Here is an 18,333-nt window from a genome sequence, read left to right as displayed (position 1 = left end):
CTGATTGTGGTTGTTTGTATTGATTTGATTGAATGCTTCATCAGTAAACACAGTAAACATGAATGAATAGGACCTGATGGAGTCACTATGACCTTCCAGCAGTTTTATTGGACATCAAATCAGGTAAAAAAAGATCAGTTTTATCGGTTTTCTCTCCTTGTAGAAGCTGCAGAAGACAGAAGTAAGAAATACGGAATAAACTTTTAAAAACGTGTTAATATTAATTTACATTATTGAATCTGTTGGTTTTTGTTAAATGAATTCATGTTCTGAGTGTTGAACTGTTGTCGCGTTCATTAATTAAATTCAAAATAAGCAGTGAAGCTACTGCGCATGTCCACAAAATCAGCTGTGAAGGAGGCGGGGCTTCAGTGACGTACCAGGAAACGTGTTCCACGCGTGTTGTCGGTCCCCGTGTGTTCTGAGAGTTTCACGGTGAGTTTTTATTTTTCTGATTTTCAGTGTTTTTTTCTGTTTTTCCTTCACGTGCTCAAACTGCAGGTTGTTCACAGACTGACCGGAAACAGCTGCTGTTAGCACGAGGGAGGCTAACGTTAGCTGCTGCGCTACACACACACACACACGTGTTTCTGTGTGTTGTTTATTTGTTAGGTTACTGTTTTAAGGAGCTAACTCTGCTAACAGCAACAGACACTTTAGCTTCTGTAGATCAGACCGGACTCTGTTCAGAAATGTCTCCAATGTTTCCTCACCTGTCAGACAACAGAAATACTTAGCGAGACCCTGAACACACCATCAGGTGTCACTCTTTAATTCGGCACAAGTCAAATAAATAAAATATCTGGTTTTGATAGATTGTGTTATTCTAACCAGGCTGCACTGAAATATGACTTTGTTCTCTCAGCTGTCACATATACACTGTAATATATAATATATAATAAACAGTATAATCAGCTGTTTTACATCTTAACTGGGCAGTTTTTTTGAATGAAGTTGGCATCAGTGTCCATTCAAGCTAATTATTAAATCTACTTAGATAATTCTTGTTGAATAGCTGCTCTGTTTCTGTTTGTACAGTCTCAACTCTAACCTGTGTATGTATGTGTGTGTGTGTGTGTGTGTGTGCGTGCGCGCGCGCGTGGACCAGGTGTGCTGATGATGTCATCAGCAGATGACCAGCTGTGTCTGAACATCAGCAGCAGTTTTTCTTCTTCTTCTTCTTCCAGCAGAAGGAAACCTCTGACTGCTCAGCAGAGATGGGCTCAGGTGAGAGTTTGAGTGATTATTACTGCAGTCAGCTGACTTTTAACATTTAGATGAACACAGTTACACACATTTAAAAAAAGAAAAAACAGTAAATGAACTGTGATACCGACAGTCTGCACCAATCAAACACAGGACAAATACAATACAGAGAAAATGTATAAATGTAAAACTGATCTAAAACACAGGAAGTCGTCACATTAGAGAAGAATGAAGCAGAGATGTTTCTGTGTTTCTTCTGCAGAAGAAGCAGAAAGCAGAGAAGAGGAGGTTCAACTCCTCCTCAGAGGAGGAGAGACGCTCCTTCAAACAGAGGAGGATGACCGACACTGTAGAGGAGAAGGAGGAAGAGGAGGAAGAGGAGGTGAAGACTGAAGCTCCTCCTCCTGCAGACACTCAGGTAAACTCAGCTCTCACAGGTTAAGTGTGTTTTCGTCCAGATGTGTTTCAGATTGTCTGACAGTGTTTCTGTTGTCAGCAGACGGAGAAGACGACGCCACAGAAGAAGAAGAAGCAGAAGAAGATGGAGGGAGAGAAGAGGAAAGAGAGGGACGGAGAGAAAGAAACAGGAAGGAGCTCCATCAAGACTTCCTCTCTGTTCAAACACAACCCAGATATCCCAGACATCCACAGGTGCGCCGCTCCTCCTGATGCTGATTGGTTCACAGTTATTATTATTAATCAATCAAATATTTTATCAGCTGTCAATAAACTTTTTTACTCTTTCAGACCAGATGTCTCTCAGTTGAAGGAGAAGATTTTCACCACTGACTCGTTTTCAGAGCTGGAGCTGCACCCTCACCTGGTAACACACACACACACACACACGCACACACACGCACACACACACACACACACACGCACACATATAAAAGGACTCATATTCTGCATATTTCCAGCCTCTATATTTATATTCTGGGGCTCTACTGGAATAAAAACTCCTTATTTATCTTCTACTGGTCCTTTATGCAGCCCCTCAGTTCAGCCTCTGTCTGAAACAGGCCGTTTTAGCTCCTGTCTCTTTAAGGCCCCGCCTCCTGATGAGCCCACTCTGTTCTGATTGGTCAGCTTCAGGAAGCTTCCTCCGGCTCCGGAGGCTACGTAAACAAACTATAGTAGCAGGATTTCACTTCTTTTTCTCCTTCTTTACTCCAAATGTCAACTTCTCAGATCCATCCGTACATGTTGGAGCTGAACAACACATGGAAACACCTTAGCAACCACCTTAGCAACAGCCTTAGCAACCACCTTAGCAACCGAGGCTATAGAGCAGAGGGATTTTAGTGAGCCTGTGTGATGAGCCGACATCAGCTTGTCAGCAAGGTACAAAAAACGTCGCAAACAAAGCTTCACAGCAGGTTGAAGCCCTGAGTTTAGACTTGCAGGCAGCGTTTCTACATACATTCATCTCAAGTTTCTGAACTTTAACCATGTTTAACATCCGACATCAGAACAGGAAATAAATAACAGAAAACCACAAAATCTTGTCTTCTTTAATCATCACTGTATTCTGAATGTCTGTGTTCTGATTGGCTGTTTTCTGTCCACCAGGTGGCGACACTGAACAAAGTCCTGAATGTTTCCACACTGACCAGGTCAGTACACACACACACACACACACACACACACACACACACACACACACAAAACTGAAATAACTGTACATGAACATGTGTGAACTGCTGCTCAGTATATTAATCACATGACTCTGAGCAGAGCAGCGTCGTTCAGACTGACGTTAGTTAACGTTGTGACGATGTTCCTGTGTGTGTTCAGTGTTCAGAAACAGACTATTCCTGTTCTTCTGTCCGGACGAGACGCTGTCGTTCGATCTCAGACGGGTTCAGGTGAGAAACTTTAAACTTTACATCATACCACACACACACACACACACACACACACACACACACAGATTACCTGATATTTATTTATTTCCTTTTTAAGGAAAAAAAGTCCTAATTCTCTGATTCCAGCTTGTTAAATGTGACATTTGAGGACGTCATTTTTAGGAAACACTGATCCACATTTTATAGACCAAACATCTGATCGATTAACAGAGAAAATAATTAGCAGATTAAATGATAGATGTGCGCTGTAAAGGATGACAAGCCGTCACTGATGGAGTGTGTGTGTGCAGGGAAGACGCTGTGCTACGCCGTCCCGCTGGTTCAGAGTCTGCAGTCGGTGCAGCCGAAGGTCAAACGTTCAGACGGACCTCTGGCCGTCATCATCGTCCCCACCAGAGAGGTTGGATTGTTTATTAAGACCCACTGAAGCTCCTGCAAGCAGTTCTATGTTGAAAATACATATAAATATAAATCAAGTTTGAACTTTCCTGCTGTGTGTCATCAGCTACAACAAACTGACACTTTTGGAAAAAAAACAGGAAGTAAAAGCTAAAGTTTAAAATAATTCCTGCTGGTTTAATGAGCGACTTCACACAGAGATTTAACATCATCATCATCATCATCATCATGTTTAGAGACTGAAGAACACATGAACACTGAAGTCCTGCCATCTTACTAACTGTCTGTCTGTCTGTCTGTCTGTCTCTCTGTCTGTCTGTCTGACTGTCTGTCTGTCTCTCTGTCTCTCTGTCTGTCTGTCTCTCTGTCTCTCTGTCTGTCTGTCTCTCTGTCTGTCTGTCTGTCTGTCTGTCTGTCTGTCTGTCTCTCTGTCTGTCTGACTGTCTGTCTGTCTGTCTGTCTGTCTGACTGTCTGTCTGTCTGTCTGTCTGTCTGTCTGTCTGTCTGACTGTCTGTCTGTCTGTCTGTCTGTCTGTCTGTCTCTCTGTCTGTCTGACTGTCTCTCTGTCTGTCTGTCTGTCTGTCAGTTGGCCCAGCAGACCTTCCAGACGTTCCAGAAGCTCGTGAAGGTATCACCAGTAGATTCTTTACTGTATCGACTGTGTTTGTTGTTTTAAAGCTGCAGCTAATAATGATCTGGAGCTTTCAACACCCTCCCATGGTCTTCACACATGATAACAGGTGGTTGAATAAAGGAGAGTCACAGACAGCTGATGCTTCTCATCACATTCAGGTGGTTTGATGACAGCTGAGCTAACGGCTGAATGAAGACCATGAGATGTGGTTGAAAGCTCTGAAGTATTATGTGATCAGTTGTTAATGGCTCATAATTATCAGCTTGAAGTAAAACTAGTTTCTGTTCAATTCTGTTAAAATTTAAGACACTTTTAGATGGAAACTGATCTGCTGTGAAACCAGAATCAAAGTCAGCTGACCCGGTGTTTCTTCTTCTTCTGCAGCCGTTCACCTGGATCGTCCCAGGTGTGCTGATGGGAGGAGAGAAGAGGAAGGCAGAGAAGGCCAGGTACATCCACCTGTTTACCTCCTCATCCTCCTTCTGTGAAGCCCGTTACAGACTTTAATCTGTTCTAGTAGATTTAGCAGTCAGGAAGCTCATCATGTAAAGGTTGTCCTGAAGGTGGCGCTGCAGGAAAGATCATGTGGTCATCAGTATCTAAAGAGTTCATCCTCTGAGGAGCAGGACAGATATCAGGAAGCTTTTATTGAAATGTGTGTTACAGTTGTTAAGATGAACTTTTAGTAACTAATCAAGTGTTACAGTTTAATTAACGTTTGATTGACTTCTGTCGGTTCTGTGTGTCCTTGAGAACAGACGATTAATCAATCATCGAAACAGTTGGCAAATAATTACTAATCAATGAATCGACTAATCGCTGCAGCTCTGGTTGAGAAGTTTGTAAAGACTTTGTTTTCTTTCTCTCTTCAGGCTCCGTAAAGGCATCAACATCCTGGTCTCAACTCCTGGACGTCTGGTGGATCATATCAAAAACACCCTGAGCATCGCCTTCAGCGCCGTCCGCTGGCTGATCCTGGACGAGGCTGACCGGTAACACACACACACACACACACACACACACTCTCACACACACACACACACACACACACACACACACACACACACACAGTGCTTTTAAAGGTGCAGTGTGTAGGATTTAGTGGCATCTAGTGGTGAAGTTGCAGACTGAAACAATCTGAATACCTCCTCCTCCAAGCGTGTAGGAGAACCTACGGTGGCTGTAAAACTCAAAAAACATGAAAGTCTCTCTCTAGAGTCAGTGTTTGGTTTGTCCCTTTTGGGCTACTGTAGAAACATGGCGGTGCAACATGGAGGCTCCCTCTGTAGATATAAGGGGCTCATTCTAAGGTAACAAAAACACAGAAACTCTTATTTTCAGGTGATTATACACTAATTAAAACATACTTATGAATATGATATTCCATCTCTGCCAAGTCCGTTCTGCTAGATGCCACTAAATTCTACACACTGGTCCTTTAACAGTTATGGAACATAGTTTTATTTTGTGGGTATTTATTTCCTGCGTTTTTGTGGATTAATATGGGAAAACTTTGTTTGGATGAATAATCACACAAACACAAACTATTAAACCGTTTCTTTATATTAATGTTTTATTTATTTTTATAAATATTTATAAATATTTTTATTTATTTCTACAACAGCTTCTGTTAAATAAAAATATAACAGCTGTTTTTTTATCATGAGGCAGGACGTGAAGTAGCTGCTTTAAGTTCACCATCACATCCTCAGTGATACAGATATGTTAGTTTAAGTGTCGTCTACATCATGAGGGACTCAGATTCAGTTATTCTGATTATTTGATCCGAGTTGAGATTAAACAGAAGAGGCCCGAGAATCGAGCCCTGAGGAACTCCAAGTCAGATATGAAGTAGCAAATCCACACACAGTATCTTCTGATGCAACTGTTAGCTTAGCTCCATCAAACGAGAAAACATTTTCACAAAGTGTGTGTGATTAATATGTTTATTCAACAGGTGTAGAAATAAAAAATGTTAAAAAGGAGAAAGACGTTTTCAGTTTTAGCAGCTGTTAGCTTCTTATTTTTGCTTCTGTCGCATCTAAAAATTAGGTTTTTGCACAACATAAAGTCTGATTGACAGAGTGAAGCATCTAAAACCATGTGTGTGTGTGTGTGTGTGTGTGTGTGTGTGTGCAGGATATTGGACTTGGGTTTTGAGAAGGATCTTACCGTCATATTAAACAGTCTGAACTCCACCGGACCGAGCAGACAGAACGTCCTGTTGTCTGCTACACTAACACACGGTAAATATATTATACAGTAGATACAGAACACTCTATTATAAAATATATGTACAGTGAGTTTGTTGGTCGTCATAGAAACCAGTATATAACGTCCTTCTGTTTCCGCCTCCCGTGTGTCTCAGGTGTGACTCGGTTAGCAGATGTTTGTCTGAACGACCCAGTCAGCATCCACGTGTCTGGCTCTGCCTCCTCTGACCTCACCGCCATCACTGCTGTGACCTCTGACCCCAGCCCAGCCGGCCAATCAGAGAGCTTTGCCGTACCAGAGGCCTTGAAGCAGTTTGTAGTGGTGGTTCCCAGTAAGATCAGACTGGTGTGTCTGGCTGCTTTCATACTGGACAAGTGTAAGGTACAGAATATAAAATATATATTCATAATTTCCTCTAGCGCCACCTTCAGGAAAATGAGAATTTAAAACGAGAAAAGTTCTCAACATTAAACAAATAGCTCAGGTGTTTTTCAGTTGCAGCATTCTGATTGGTTCTTTTCAGCATCACAAACTGACAGACTGTTGTTGTTCAGTTCTCTCAGGACAACAAACTCATCGTCTTTGTCTCGAGCTGCGAGGCCGTCGAGTTCCTCCACTCTCTCTTCACCTCTGTCCTCTGCGGGCCTTCGGCCAATCAAAAGCGTCCACTCGAGTTCCTGCGTCTCCATGGTAACATGAAACAAGAGGTAAGACCGCCACGGTCCATTCGGTGAAAAGCAGATGTTTCTCTGTGTTGTTGTGTTTTGAGTGGTCAGTCAGTGTGGGTGTGTTTGTTTTCTCCACCAGGAGCGCTCAGAGGTGTTCCAGCAGTTTTCGGTGTCTCGGTCTGGAGTCCTGCTGTGTACGGTCAGTAGCTCTGATTTACTGTCTGGTTTAAAGTGATGTTTGATCACTAGGGGGCAGAATAAGTTGTCATGTCCACCTGATGAATATAAGTCCAATATTTTCTGTCCTTTTACCTCTGGTTTGGTCTCAACCAACTCCTCAGAAAATATGTCTCTTTAGCTGCTTGATGCTCCGTTTTCTTCACAAGATAGTTTCTAACTTTGTCTATTTGTTTATTATTAAAATTTGATTAAAGATACGTTTACTGCACATTCAAGGCCTTGTACAGTGAAATTAATCTGTTTATCAGATTAATTAGTGAAATATTTGGTTCTAGATGTTTGGTGATGTAGTGACTCCTCACAGGTCTGTGAGCTAACTGCTAACTCAGCTAGCGGTGGTCAGTCACAACAGCTTTATTTTCTCTGTGCTGTTCTGTTTACTTCCTCCCGACATTTTGTTCCCCATTTCATTACATAAAAAATTGAAGAAGGAAAATAAAGATCTCAGGGCTAACAAATTTGCTAACTAACGGTTTGCAAGTTAGCTTAGCTGGTTTGCTAACAGGACAATCGGGTCACACAGTTTATTCAAAGGAATTTTAGTATCATGTCCTCCTGTCTCATAACCATGTGTCTGTCGTTTAATAGTTTTTACTCAGACAGAGGAGCTTCAGTAAAACTTGATGTTAGCAGCACAGCTAATACGTGAGCTACAATAGTTTCCTCCATTTTGGACTCTCTGACTCTCTGCTGCCTCACCAAAGTTGAACTCGATACGAAAAGATTGCTGATTTACATTTCCCCTCGAGTGAATCCACTGATCACAATGATAATTTTGGAATTGAATGAAATTCCACCGTTTTAAATGCTGGTGTCACACAGACTTTATGGGAAAATCAATTGAATTAACAAGAGCTGAAATGATTAGTTGATTATCTGATCAACCAATTGACAAGTAGTTTTCATAGCTACTATAAAGCACATACTATATGTCACAGACTGAGTGATGTTCATGTTATAAAAATAAACTGTGTTTGTGTTTCAGGATGTTGCAGCCAGAGGTCTGGACCTTCCTCAGGTCACCTGGATCGTTCAGGTAAATATTCACTATAGTTAGGACACCTGTTGATTACATTTGGAGGAGAAAACCGAAATTTATATTCAGGTTACCATGAAAATGTTAAACTCACTGTACCTGCCGTAGTTAAGGGTGAGAGTGGACAGTTCAGGTGTGTTCTTCTGGGTTTTCTCATCCTGTCTGTGTTTTAGATAATTAACTGTTTGAGACTCGTCTGATGGTTCATGTTGTGATGATCTAACAGTACTGCAGGTACTACGTAAAACATTCCTTTGTGTCTACAGTACACTCCTCCGACAGCAGCAGCAGAGTACGTCCACCGTGTCGGTCGGACGGCTCGAATCGGAGGACAAGGAAGTGGCCTCCTCTTCCTCACTCCTGCTGAGACCGCCTTCATCACTGAGCTGGCCAATCACAACATCAGGTCTGTTGACTGACAACCGTCAGAGCCAATCACCTTCTGATACCTTGAAAGTACAACATGTACACACCATGCCAGTTAATACCATGTAGTACCATCACAGTACCATGTAGTACCATCACAGTACCATGTAGTACCACACTGGTGGTATTGGTACAGTATTTCTGTTAGTCCACTTCCTGGTCTTGACAGTGTGGATGGGTCTTGCTGTGTTTCAGCCTATCAGAGATGAAGCTCTTGGACATCCTGTCCAGTCTGATGATTGACGACACCTACAAGGGGCGGGGCAAATACCACAGCAAGGTAAGACACCTTCATCCTCACAGCTGGGCCTCTCAGATGGGGCTCCAGAGATCTATGGGGTCCTGAGATTTTTGAAGTTTTGGAATTCCTGCTTCAAGAGCGGGAATTAAGCGGGATGTTTGAAGTGTTTCAAGGGTCCTTTAGGGGGTTTCGGGAGTCTTTAAGGGATTTTGTAGACTATTCAAGGTTCTGCTACACTTTGAAGGGACTTTGAGGGGAGTTCCAGTTGTCTTTAAAGGGGTTCCACATTGCAATCTAAGAGATCTTATGGTTAGGGAGGTTCAAGCTGCTCTTTGTGTAGGTGTCGGGGGTCTTTAAGGTTTTCCAGGGTTTTGTTGAGGTTCCAAGTGGACTTCAGGGATTCTTGTGGTGTATTTGGAGGTTCCAGTGTATTTCAGGGGGTTTCAGGATTTTTGATGGAATAGCAGAGTTCTGTGGGGCCACTCAGGACTCTGTACGGATTCAAGGGATGTTGGAGGTGTTTGAAGGGTCCCTTTGGTGTTCCAGGCACCTTTGATGGAGTTTCATTGGTCCTGAGTCTCTAAGGGTCTTTTTTGGAATCTTTTAGGTTCTTTCAGGTTACACTCTGGGGAAACTTCAAGAGACTTTGAAGGGGGGTTCCTCTGGTCTTTGAAGGGGCTTGGGGGGCATTCTAAGGACCTGTATTGGTTTCCAGGAGTCTATAAAGGTATATAAAGGTGTGCTGCTGTTTGTGGGGGGTGTCAGTGGTTCTTTGGACATGTCAGGGGTCCTTTAGGGGTTTCCACTAGTCTCAGAGTGGAGTTGGGATTTTGGGGTGTCCAAGTGGGTCCAGGATTTTCAGAAGCCAGCAGGGTTTTCTGAGAGTCAACATTAATCTTCAGGGAGAGTCTGAACCAACAGGCAGCTGAGAGCAGGTTCAGAGAGTCAAACCACCTGCTGTTCCTCTGATGCTGATGAAGATTTATTTTTTAAACATTTGATTCTTGTCAGTTTTAAAAACCCGAACTTGTCGGTGTCAAACTGATGAGCTCCAACAAAGACACTCTGAATAAAAGGACTGCGGAGAGACAATAAAAGCAGCGGGGTGACGCGTTTGTGACGGATCAGTTCAGACAGTTTCATTGAAGCGTCTCTAAAAGGAACCTGCAGGTGACTCCTGCTGCGGCACATTTCTGAGATTCAAACATGTTTGACCTCCGCGATGATCTGTTAGTGTCTCTGAGACAGCTCAGACTGACTGAAGACACTCTGATTTAAATGAACCTTTATTTAAACACAGTCCATCTGTTGAACATGAATCATGTTGTTGCTGGAACATGTTCAACAACCTCAGTCTGATTAAAATGCTTTGTGTAATGCTGTATTATTAATGCAGTAACTCTGCTTAACATCACATTCAATTTCTTTTTTTTACTGAAGTTTTATTGTTTTTTATTTTGTTATTACCCAAGAAGCAAAAGTCTTACCAATGAGGTATAAAATACATTAACACAACTTAAAATATCTCAGTCTTCATACAAAGGTTTTGTAGTTTCTTTTTTATGGGTTTCATAAGCCGTCCATTTGTTCCATTTCCCAATAAACTCCGATTGTTGATTTCCATATCAAATATCTCATAACGTGTCTCAGAGTAGTTCGGTGCTTCCTGGTGATTCCTTCTTGGTCGCCGCTAATAGAACGTAAATCAGAGATCAGTCTTCACGTTGAGTTTTTTCCCGTCAGGTTGCGTAGATTTAACACCACACATGTCTTTGGTAATTCATAACCCAATATCACTCTCACCTCTAGCCAAACATCATCCCAGTATTTTCTTATTTTCACACAGAAAACACAAGTTTTTCTCTCCACGCAGTCTCCAGCAGGTCTGTTGTGTAGATGAACATTTGCTTTTAGTCTCTGGTGGTTGTTTGTTGTATCTTACATATATTGGACCAGTCGTCTTTGGATCATTGTGGTTTGAGTTCTGTTTCGCATTTATATCTAATATACAGTGTAGAGATTCCTCCAGTCGTCATCAGTCCTTGATGCAGCACTGATATCACTCTACTCAGTCACTGTAACATCACATTCAGTTTTTATTAATGTAGGAGAATATTAACTGTAAATCAAAACATAGATTCAAATATTTTTTCCCCTAAAAACACACACAGATACTGTTTAGCCGTCAGTCAGTTCAACACTTTGGTCCAAACTCAAATATATTAACAACTGTCGGATGATATTTCCATGAAGTTTGGTTGGCAGATCAAATATCTTTACATCTACCTGATGGACAAATGTTTGGTTCACACATTCATGTTCTGCTCAGGATGAATTTTAATAACTTTGATCCTGTGACTTTTCATCTAATTCCATCATCTGGATAAAATTACTTTGGTTTATGACCAAATACCTGCAAAACTAATGACATCAGCCTCAGCTGTACTTTGAGTTTAGTGCTAATTAGCAAATGTTAGCATGCTAACAGGCTAAACCAACACATAGTAAACATTACAGTTGCTAAACATTCCTCAGTGGAGATCCTGCCCTCAGAATTGGACTTGGATTAATTCTCCTCTTCAGGTGTTGGTGGTCTCTGGTTGCACCTGCAGGATGATTTTACCGATAGACAGCTTCAATGATTGATCGTAATAATTCTATGTGTGTTTCAGAGTTCATCCAAAGCTCTGGAGCAGGAGACCAGAGAGAGAGCGACCGTCCTGCAGACCGAGTTCGAGAACTTTGTTCACGCCAACACACAATCAGTGCAGACGGCCAAGAAAGGTACGTCCTGTTTGACTGGTGGTAGAGAGGATCTTTAAATGTGTTGAAGTAACTAAATACATTTACTTAAGTACTGTACTGAAGTACAGTTTTGAGGTACTTGTACTTTACTTGACTACTACTCCACTACATTTATTTGACAGCTTTAGTTACTTTTCAGATGAAGATTTGACACAATGGATAATATAACAAGCTTTTAAAATACAACACATTGTTAAAGATGAAACCAGTGGTTTCCAACCTTTTTGGCTTTTGACGTCTTACAAAAAGCAGTGTGTAGTCGGGGTCACATTTCACATGTCTATGAGTTGTTAACAGCTCCACCAAATAGTGATTTTTCCCTCTAAACTTCTCACATGCTTTCATTTCAATAAATGTTCAAATGATCCAATATTTCAGCAAAAATCAAAGATTAGAGAAAAAGTCCAAAAACTGAAAACAGATTTGTGTATCAGAACTTTGTTTTTTCTTCTTTCCTCTCCCATTAATCATCTCACCACCCCTCAGATTTATCTGCTGACCCTTTGGAGGGGCCCGACCCCTAGGTTGGGAACCACTGGACTAAACTAGCTAACTGTATATAAAGTAGTGTAAACTAGCTCCACCTCCAGCAGGTACAACAGTAACATGCTGCTCTAACACTGATGCTTCACTATTAATAATCTAATGATGTCATATATAATAATATATCAGTCAGAGGGACCAAACCACTACTTTTACTGCAATACTTTAACTACATCAAGCTCATAATACTTATGTACTTTTACTGCAATACTTTAACTACATCAAGCTCATAATACTTATGTACTTTTACTGTAGTAGGATTTTTTCATGCAGGACTTTTACTTGTAATGGAGTATTTTTATATTGCTGTATTGGTATTTTTACTGCAGTAAAGTATCTGAGTACTTCTTCCACTGCTGGTGATCAGTGGTGAAATTTTAAAGGGTGAAAATCCATGAAACTCTAACTAAAACTAACAGAGACTCGTCCTTGACATCTACTGCACTGATCACAGACACACTGATGTTGGTGTCAGTTACCTTGTTGTTTGTTGACGTGTGTCCCTGTGATGTCATCAGCGCTGCAGTCCTTCCTGCGGGCCTACACCACCTACCCAGCTAACCTCAAACAGATCTTCCACATCCGCTTCCTCCACCTGGGACACACCGCCAAGAGCTTCGGCCTGAGAGATGCTCCGCAGGGCCTGAGCGCCGCCACGGGCCAGAACCAGAACCAGACCAAGAACCACAAGAAGAACCAGAACAAGTTAAACAGCAGTCAGACCGCTGGAGAGAAGAGGTGAGTCTGTTGGATAGGCTGTTCTGCTTTTTGTGGTTTTCTGTTATTTATTTCCTGTTCTGATGTTCAAAGTTCAGAAACTTGAGGTGAACGTATGTAGAAATGCTGCCTGCAAGACAAAACTCAGGGCTTAAACCTGTTCTAAATGCTTCATTTGTGATGTTTTATTCTACCTTGCCAACGTCGGCTCATCACATGTCCATTAATGGCCATCCTCTCTGTAGCCTTGGTTGCTAAGGTGGTTGCTAAGGTGGTTGCTAAGGTGTTTCCATGTGTTGTTCAGCTCCAACATGTACGGATGGATTTGAGAAGTTGACATTTGGAGTAAAGAAGGAGAAAAAGAAGTGAAATCCTGCTACTATAGTTTGTTTACGTAGCCTCCGGAGCTGGAGGAAGCTTCCTGAAGCTGACCAATCAGAACAGAGCGGGCTCATCAGGAGGCGGGGCCTTAAAGAGACAGGAGCTAAAACGGCCTGTTTCAGACAGAGGCTGAACTGAGGGGCTGCATAAAGGACCAGTAGAAGATAAATAAGGAGGTTTTAACTGGAAATCATGCAAAGATATTCCAGTAGAGCCCCAGAATATAAATATAGAGCTGAGCCGCATCTTTATTTCAGCTTTACGTCCAACACACACTCTGCTGTGTGTGTGTGTGTGTGTGTGAACATACGTACCTGTGTCTGACACGTCTGTCTGTCTGTGCTCATTAACACACACCCCTGCTGAGATGACTGACAGTAACACACACACACACACACACACACACACACACACACACGCTCCCTTATACATAATTAAATCCAGAGTTCCCTTCAGTCAGAGATCATGTTTACACTCAGTCCACACAGGACATGCGTGTGTGTGTGTGTGTGTGTGTGTGTGTGTGTGTGTGTGTGTGTGTGTGTGTGTGTGTGTTCGCTGTTAACAGCTGCGTCTCACAGCAGGCTTGTCTGGACAAGGACTGACCACACACACACACTCAGTGGTCAGTAGAGACATAATTACAGGTGTGTGTGTGTCCCTTTTCAGGCTCTAGCTCCACGGTATCCCACAATCCTTTGGGTGTTGGTCAGTTGTGTAATGGTGCGTTCAGGTGATTGTCTAATAATGAAGCCAGATAGAGGAATATGAGGATATACACTACAGTGTTGTCAGATGAATTTAATGTATTAACAACAATTTCTTCTGAATGTTATAGTTCATTCTTCCTTTAAAGGAGCAGTCTGATGTTTTTCTATACTTTTTCTTATCATAAACAAATTTCATGTAGAAACCAACATGTTAATCTGTCTCTCAACACGTTTTCCCTCCTGAAGACACATGAAAACACAGATGTGCACTTTCATTAGTTTCATGTTCAAACTAGACCTCCGTTTGTGTCGGTGTGTAGTTCCAGGTTCTGACCTGCAGGGGGCTCTGTGTTCCCCGGGGGGGCGTTGAACCCTCCACCTTCCAGCTGCCCTGCCCCGCGGCGAGAGAGTCATATATTGATTATTTAAACACTGACAAATGTGTGTGTTATTGATCAGTCAGTCTGGTAGTACAAGGCTTCCTGCTGCGCTCAGACACACACACACACACACGCACACACACACAGACACACACACACACACACACACACACACACACAGCAGAGTGTGTGTTGGACATAAAGCTGAAATAAAGATGCAGCTGAAGTGTTGAATCTTTAGTTTAACATTTTTAGTGGGATTTCTGAATCATGAAAATTGTACTTTTGGTTTTGAGAGTCATTATATTTTTCATTTAAAGGAAACATATTCTGCACATTTCCAGCTCTATATTCATATTCTGAGGCTCTACTGGAATATCTTTGCATGATTTCCAGTTAAAAACTCCTTATTTATCTTCTACTGGTCCTTTATGCAGCCCCTCAGTTCAGCCTCTGTCTGAAACAGGCCGTTTTAGCTCCTGTCTCTTTAAGGCCCCGCCTCCTGATGAGCTCACTCTGTTCTGATTGGTCAGCTTCAGGAAGCTTCCTCCAGCTCCGGAGGCTACGTAAACAAACTATAGTAGCAGGATTTCACTTCTTTTTCTCCTTCTTTACTCCAAATGTCAACTTCTCAAATCCATCCGTACGTGTTGTCTTTAATCAATAACTCAGCGTCTCCTGACTGGTGGTTTAAGACACACTTGATCAATTGTGAATCCGTCCTTCAAATTCATTGAGATCAAATTAATTTGATTAATTAAAACTTATGTTTCTGCACAATGTGTAAAATGTCTAAATCAAGTTTTTACAACTTGCACAAAACAGCTATTTTTACTCATAAAGTAATGTGATGCTAGCTGCTACGTTAGCCACCTGGAGTCACCACAGTCCTGAAAACTGTGACGTGTAACTGTTCACTTCATGTTACATCGTGCAAAAACAAAAATTGAAATGTATTAATTCATTATATCACTCAGCTCTTTGTGTGCTAACATGCTAACAGCTGAACCTGAGCTACATGCTAACGTTAGCATGCTAACACGTTTAGCAGATATAATGTTTACTATGTTCACTGTGTTTGCATCAGTCTGACTACACAGCTCCTTATCTTTAATGTTTCTGTTATTTCCTCTCTTCTTCCTCTTCTTCCTCCTCCTACTCCTTCTCCTCCTCTTCCTCTTCCTCCTCCTCAGGATTTCTCCTGGTCAGAGGGAGGCCAGTCTGTTCCGTTCTGAATTCTCCAGTGGGTTGGAGGGAGGAGACGCCAAGAAGAAGAAGAAGAAGAAGAGAAAGAAGACATTTGATCAGTCAGGAGAGGAAGAGGAGGAGGAGTAAAGGAGGAAGAGGAGGAGGAGTAAAGGAGGAGTGCTGCTGAGCGAGGTGTCGACCTCCACACAGCTCACAGACATTTAGTTCTCTGCTGTCAATCCTCAGTTTTCAGCCCCGCTACAGGACTTTGGGTCTTCGTCTTGTTGGCGTTCCCGCCGGCTGTGAGCGTTCACGTAGAGACGACGGACGATTGATCAGCAACTATGTTGATAAACGATTGTCTCAGTAATTATTTTTGCTTTTCAAACACGTGACAGTAAACTGAATATTTGGGGTTTTGGTTGGACAAAACAAGAGATTTGAAGACGTCACCATGAACTCTAAGAAGTTATAATATTATTTGCTGTAACAAATTTTAGCAGTTTTTCCACAACATGTTATAAATAAAATGATTGATTGAATAATGAAAATAATCGTTGAAGCTCAAACACTGAGGACAAACGTCTGAATCTGAGGCCTGAAATGGTCTCAATACGGTCAAATAAATATAGAAATATGTCTTTAAAATGTATCAGACTTGATGTTGGTGACAAATGAAAGAACAACGTCTAACTGATATTAACTCTGTATGAACATGTGATCTCAGTATGATCACATGTTCATACTGAGATCACATGTTCACACTGAGATCACATGTTCATACTGAGATCACATGTTCATACATACTGTTTATACAAAGAGTTTCATGTTGTTCTCAGAGCTGCAGCCGACGTTCTACTGTAGTTCTACTGTAGTTCTACTGTAGTTCTACTGTAGTTCTACTGTAGGTCTGCTGTAGTTCTACTGTAGTTCTACTGTAGCTCTACTGTAGGTCTGCTGTAGTTCTACTGTAGTTCTACTGTAGCTCTGCTGTAGTTCTACTGTAGTTCTGCTGTAGCTCTACTGTAGTTCTACTGTAGTTCTACTGTAGCTCTACTGTAGCTCTACTGTAGGTCTGCTGTAGTTCTACTGTAGTTCTACTGTAGCTCTGCTGTAGTTCTACTGTAGTTCTGCTGTAGCTCTACTGTAGTTCTACTGTAGTTCTACTGTAGCTCTACTGTAGTTCTACTGTAGCTCTACTGTAGGTCTGCTGTAGTTCTACTGTAGCTCTACTGTAGTTCTGCTGTAGTTCTACTGTAGTTCTACTGTAGCTCTACTGTAGGTCTGCTGTAGTTCTACTGTAGTTCTACTGTAGCTCTGCTGTAGTTCTACTGTAGTTCTGCTGTATTCTACTGTAGCTCTACTGTAGGTCTACTGTAGTTCTGTTGTAGTTCTACTGTAGTTCTGCTGTAGTTCTACTGTAGTTCTGCTGTAGTTCTACTGTAGTTCTGTTGTAGTTCTACTGTAGCTCTACTGTAGCTCTACTGTAGTTCTGCTGTAGTTCTACTGTAGTTCTGTTGTAGTTCTACTGTAGCTCTACTGTAGTTCTACTGTAGTTCTGCTGTAGTTCTACTGTAGTTCTACTGTAGCTCTACTGTAGTTCTACTGTAGTTCTACTGTAGTTCTGCTGTAGTTCTACTGTAGTTCTACTGTAGTTCTGTAGTCCTACTGTAGTTCTATAGTTCTACTGTAGTTCTGCTGTAGTTCTGCTGTAGTTCTACTGTAGTTCTACTGTAGTTCTGCTGTAGCTCTACTGTAGTTCTACTGTAGTTCTACTGTAGTTCTGCTGTAGTTCTACTGTAGTTCTACTGTAGTTCTGTAGTTCTACTGTAGTTCTACTGTAGCTCTGCTGTAGTTCTACTGTAGTTCTACTGTAGTTCTACTGTAGTTCTGTTGTAGTTCTACTGTAGCTCTACTGTAGTTCTACTGTAGTTCTGCTGTAGTTCTGCTGTAGTTCTACTGTAGCTCTACTGTAGTTCTGCTGTAGTTCTACTGTAGCTCTACTGTAGTTCTACTGTAGTTCTACTGTAGTTCTACTGTAGCGCCCCCCGGCTGCCACGCTTCAAAACTTCAGGAGACACTTTGTGAAACAGAAACATGAAATCAGTTTTTGTGACTTTTTCCACATCAGAGTTTTTCTGATGTTTGTAAAAACATCAGAAAAACAGTTTTTTTTAATAGTGTAATAATTATTTTATTTGTACGACATTTGAGTATAAAAAATGTATTTCTACAGTTTGAAGTTTTTGTTTGTGTCATTTAAAAGATTTATTTTTCTTTGTAAGAAAATAAATAATAAGAACAAAAACCAGCAGCAGCATCTTGTTATCTTCATCATCATCAGCTCATCAGGACTCAGCTGGTCTGTTTCTCAGCATCGAAGCGATTCAACTTCCAAAAGGCTGCAAATTTTATCATAGCGCACATCATCACATCCTGACGGCTGCTGTTTACGTCTCACTGGAAACACTGGGAATCTGTCCTTGAAATGTAACTTACAACAAACTTTATAAACTATAGTTTTTGTCCAAACTTTGTTCACAGAAGTTTATTTTCAGTTCTTGAAGGAAGTTTCCAAACCCGTCAGGATGAACTTCGCAGCAGACATGAAGAATATTTTCCTCTGATGGAACGATGCAGATATAAAAAAAGAAACTAAAAGGAAAGTTTAACGTTTGA

The 18,333-nt window shown here is 41.5% G+C and overlaps 1 protein-coding gene across 2 annotated transcripts; it reads left to right on the top strand.

Moving 5' to 3' along the window:
- The first annotated feature begins 335 nt into the window (after positions 1-335).
- On the top strand, positions 336-17,965 carry ddx31 (DEAD (Asp-Glu-Ala-Asp) box polypeptide 31). 2 transcript variants are annotated; one of them, XM_067574412.1, is made up of 21 exons: positions 336-435; positions 1,109-1,227; positions 1,469-1,588; positions 1,706-1,857; positions 1,954-2,029; positions 2,776-2,819; positions 3,001-3,071; positions 3,362-3,471; positions 4,058-4,099; positions 4,490-4,554; positions 4,978-5,097; positions 6,245-6,351; positions 6,474-6,700; positions 6,874-7,026; positions 7,127-7,186; positions 8,213-8,263; positions 8,530-8,669; positions 8,885-8,969; positions 11,603-11,714; positions 12,797-13,016; positions 15,660-17,965. In XM_067574412.1, the coding sequence occupies exons 2-21, from the start codon at positions 1,117-1,119 to the stop codon at positions 15,799-15,801; spliced, it is 2,208 nt and encodes a 735-aa protein (XP_067430513.1). In that variant the 5' UTR covers positions 336-435; positions 1,109-1,116; the 3' UTR covers positions 15,802-17,965. The 2 variants fall into 2 exon arrangements, with proteins under 2 accessions (XP_067430513.1, XP_067430504.1); XM_067574403.1 differs by having other exon boundaries at positions 1,469-1,624.
- Positions 17,966-18,333: the final 368 nt, after the last annotated feature.

Source organism: Thunnus thynnus, chromosome 2, assembly GCF_963924715.1.
Source record: "Thunnus thynnus chromosome 2, fThuThy2.1, whole genome shotgun sequence".
Taxonomy (NCBI): Eukaryota; Metazoa; Chordata; class Actinopteri; order Scombriformes; family Scombridae; genus Thunnus; species Thunnus thynnus.
The sequence above is the reverse complement of the archived record's forward strand: the minus strand, read 5'-3'. Positions and strand labels throughout refer to the sequence as shown.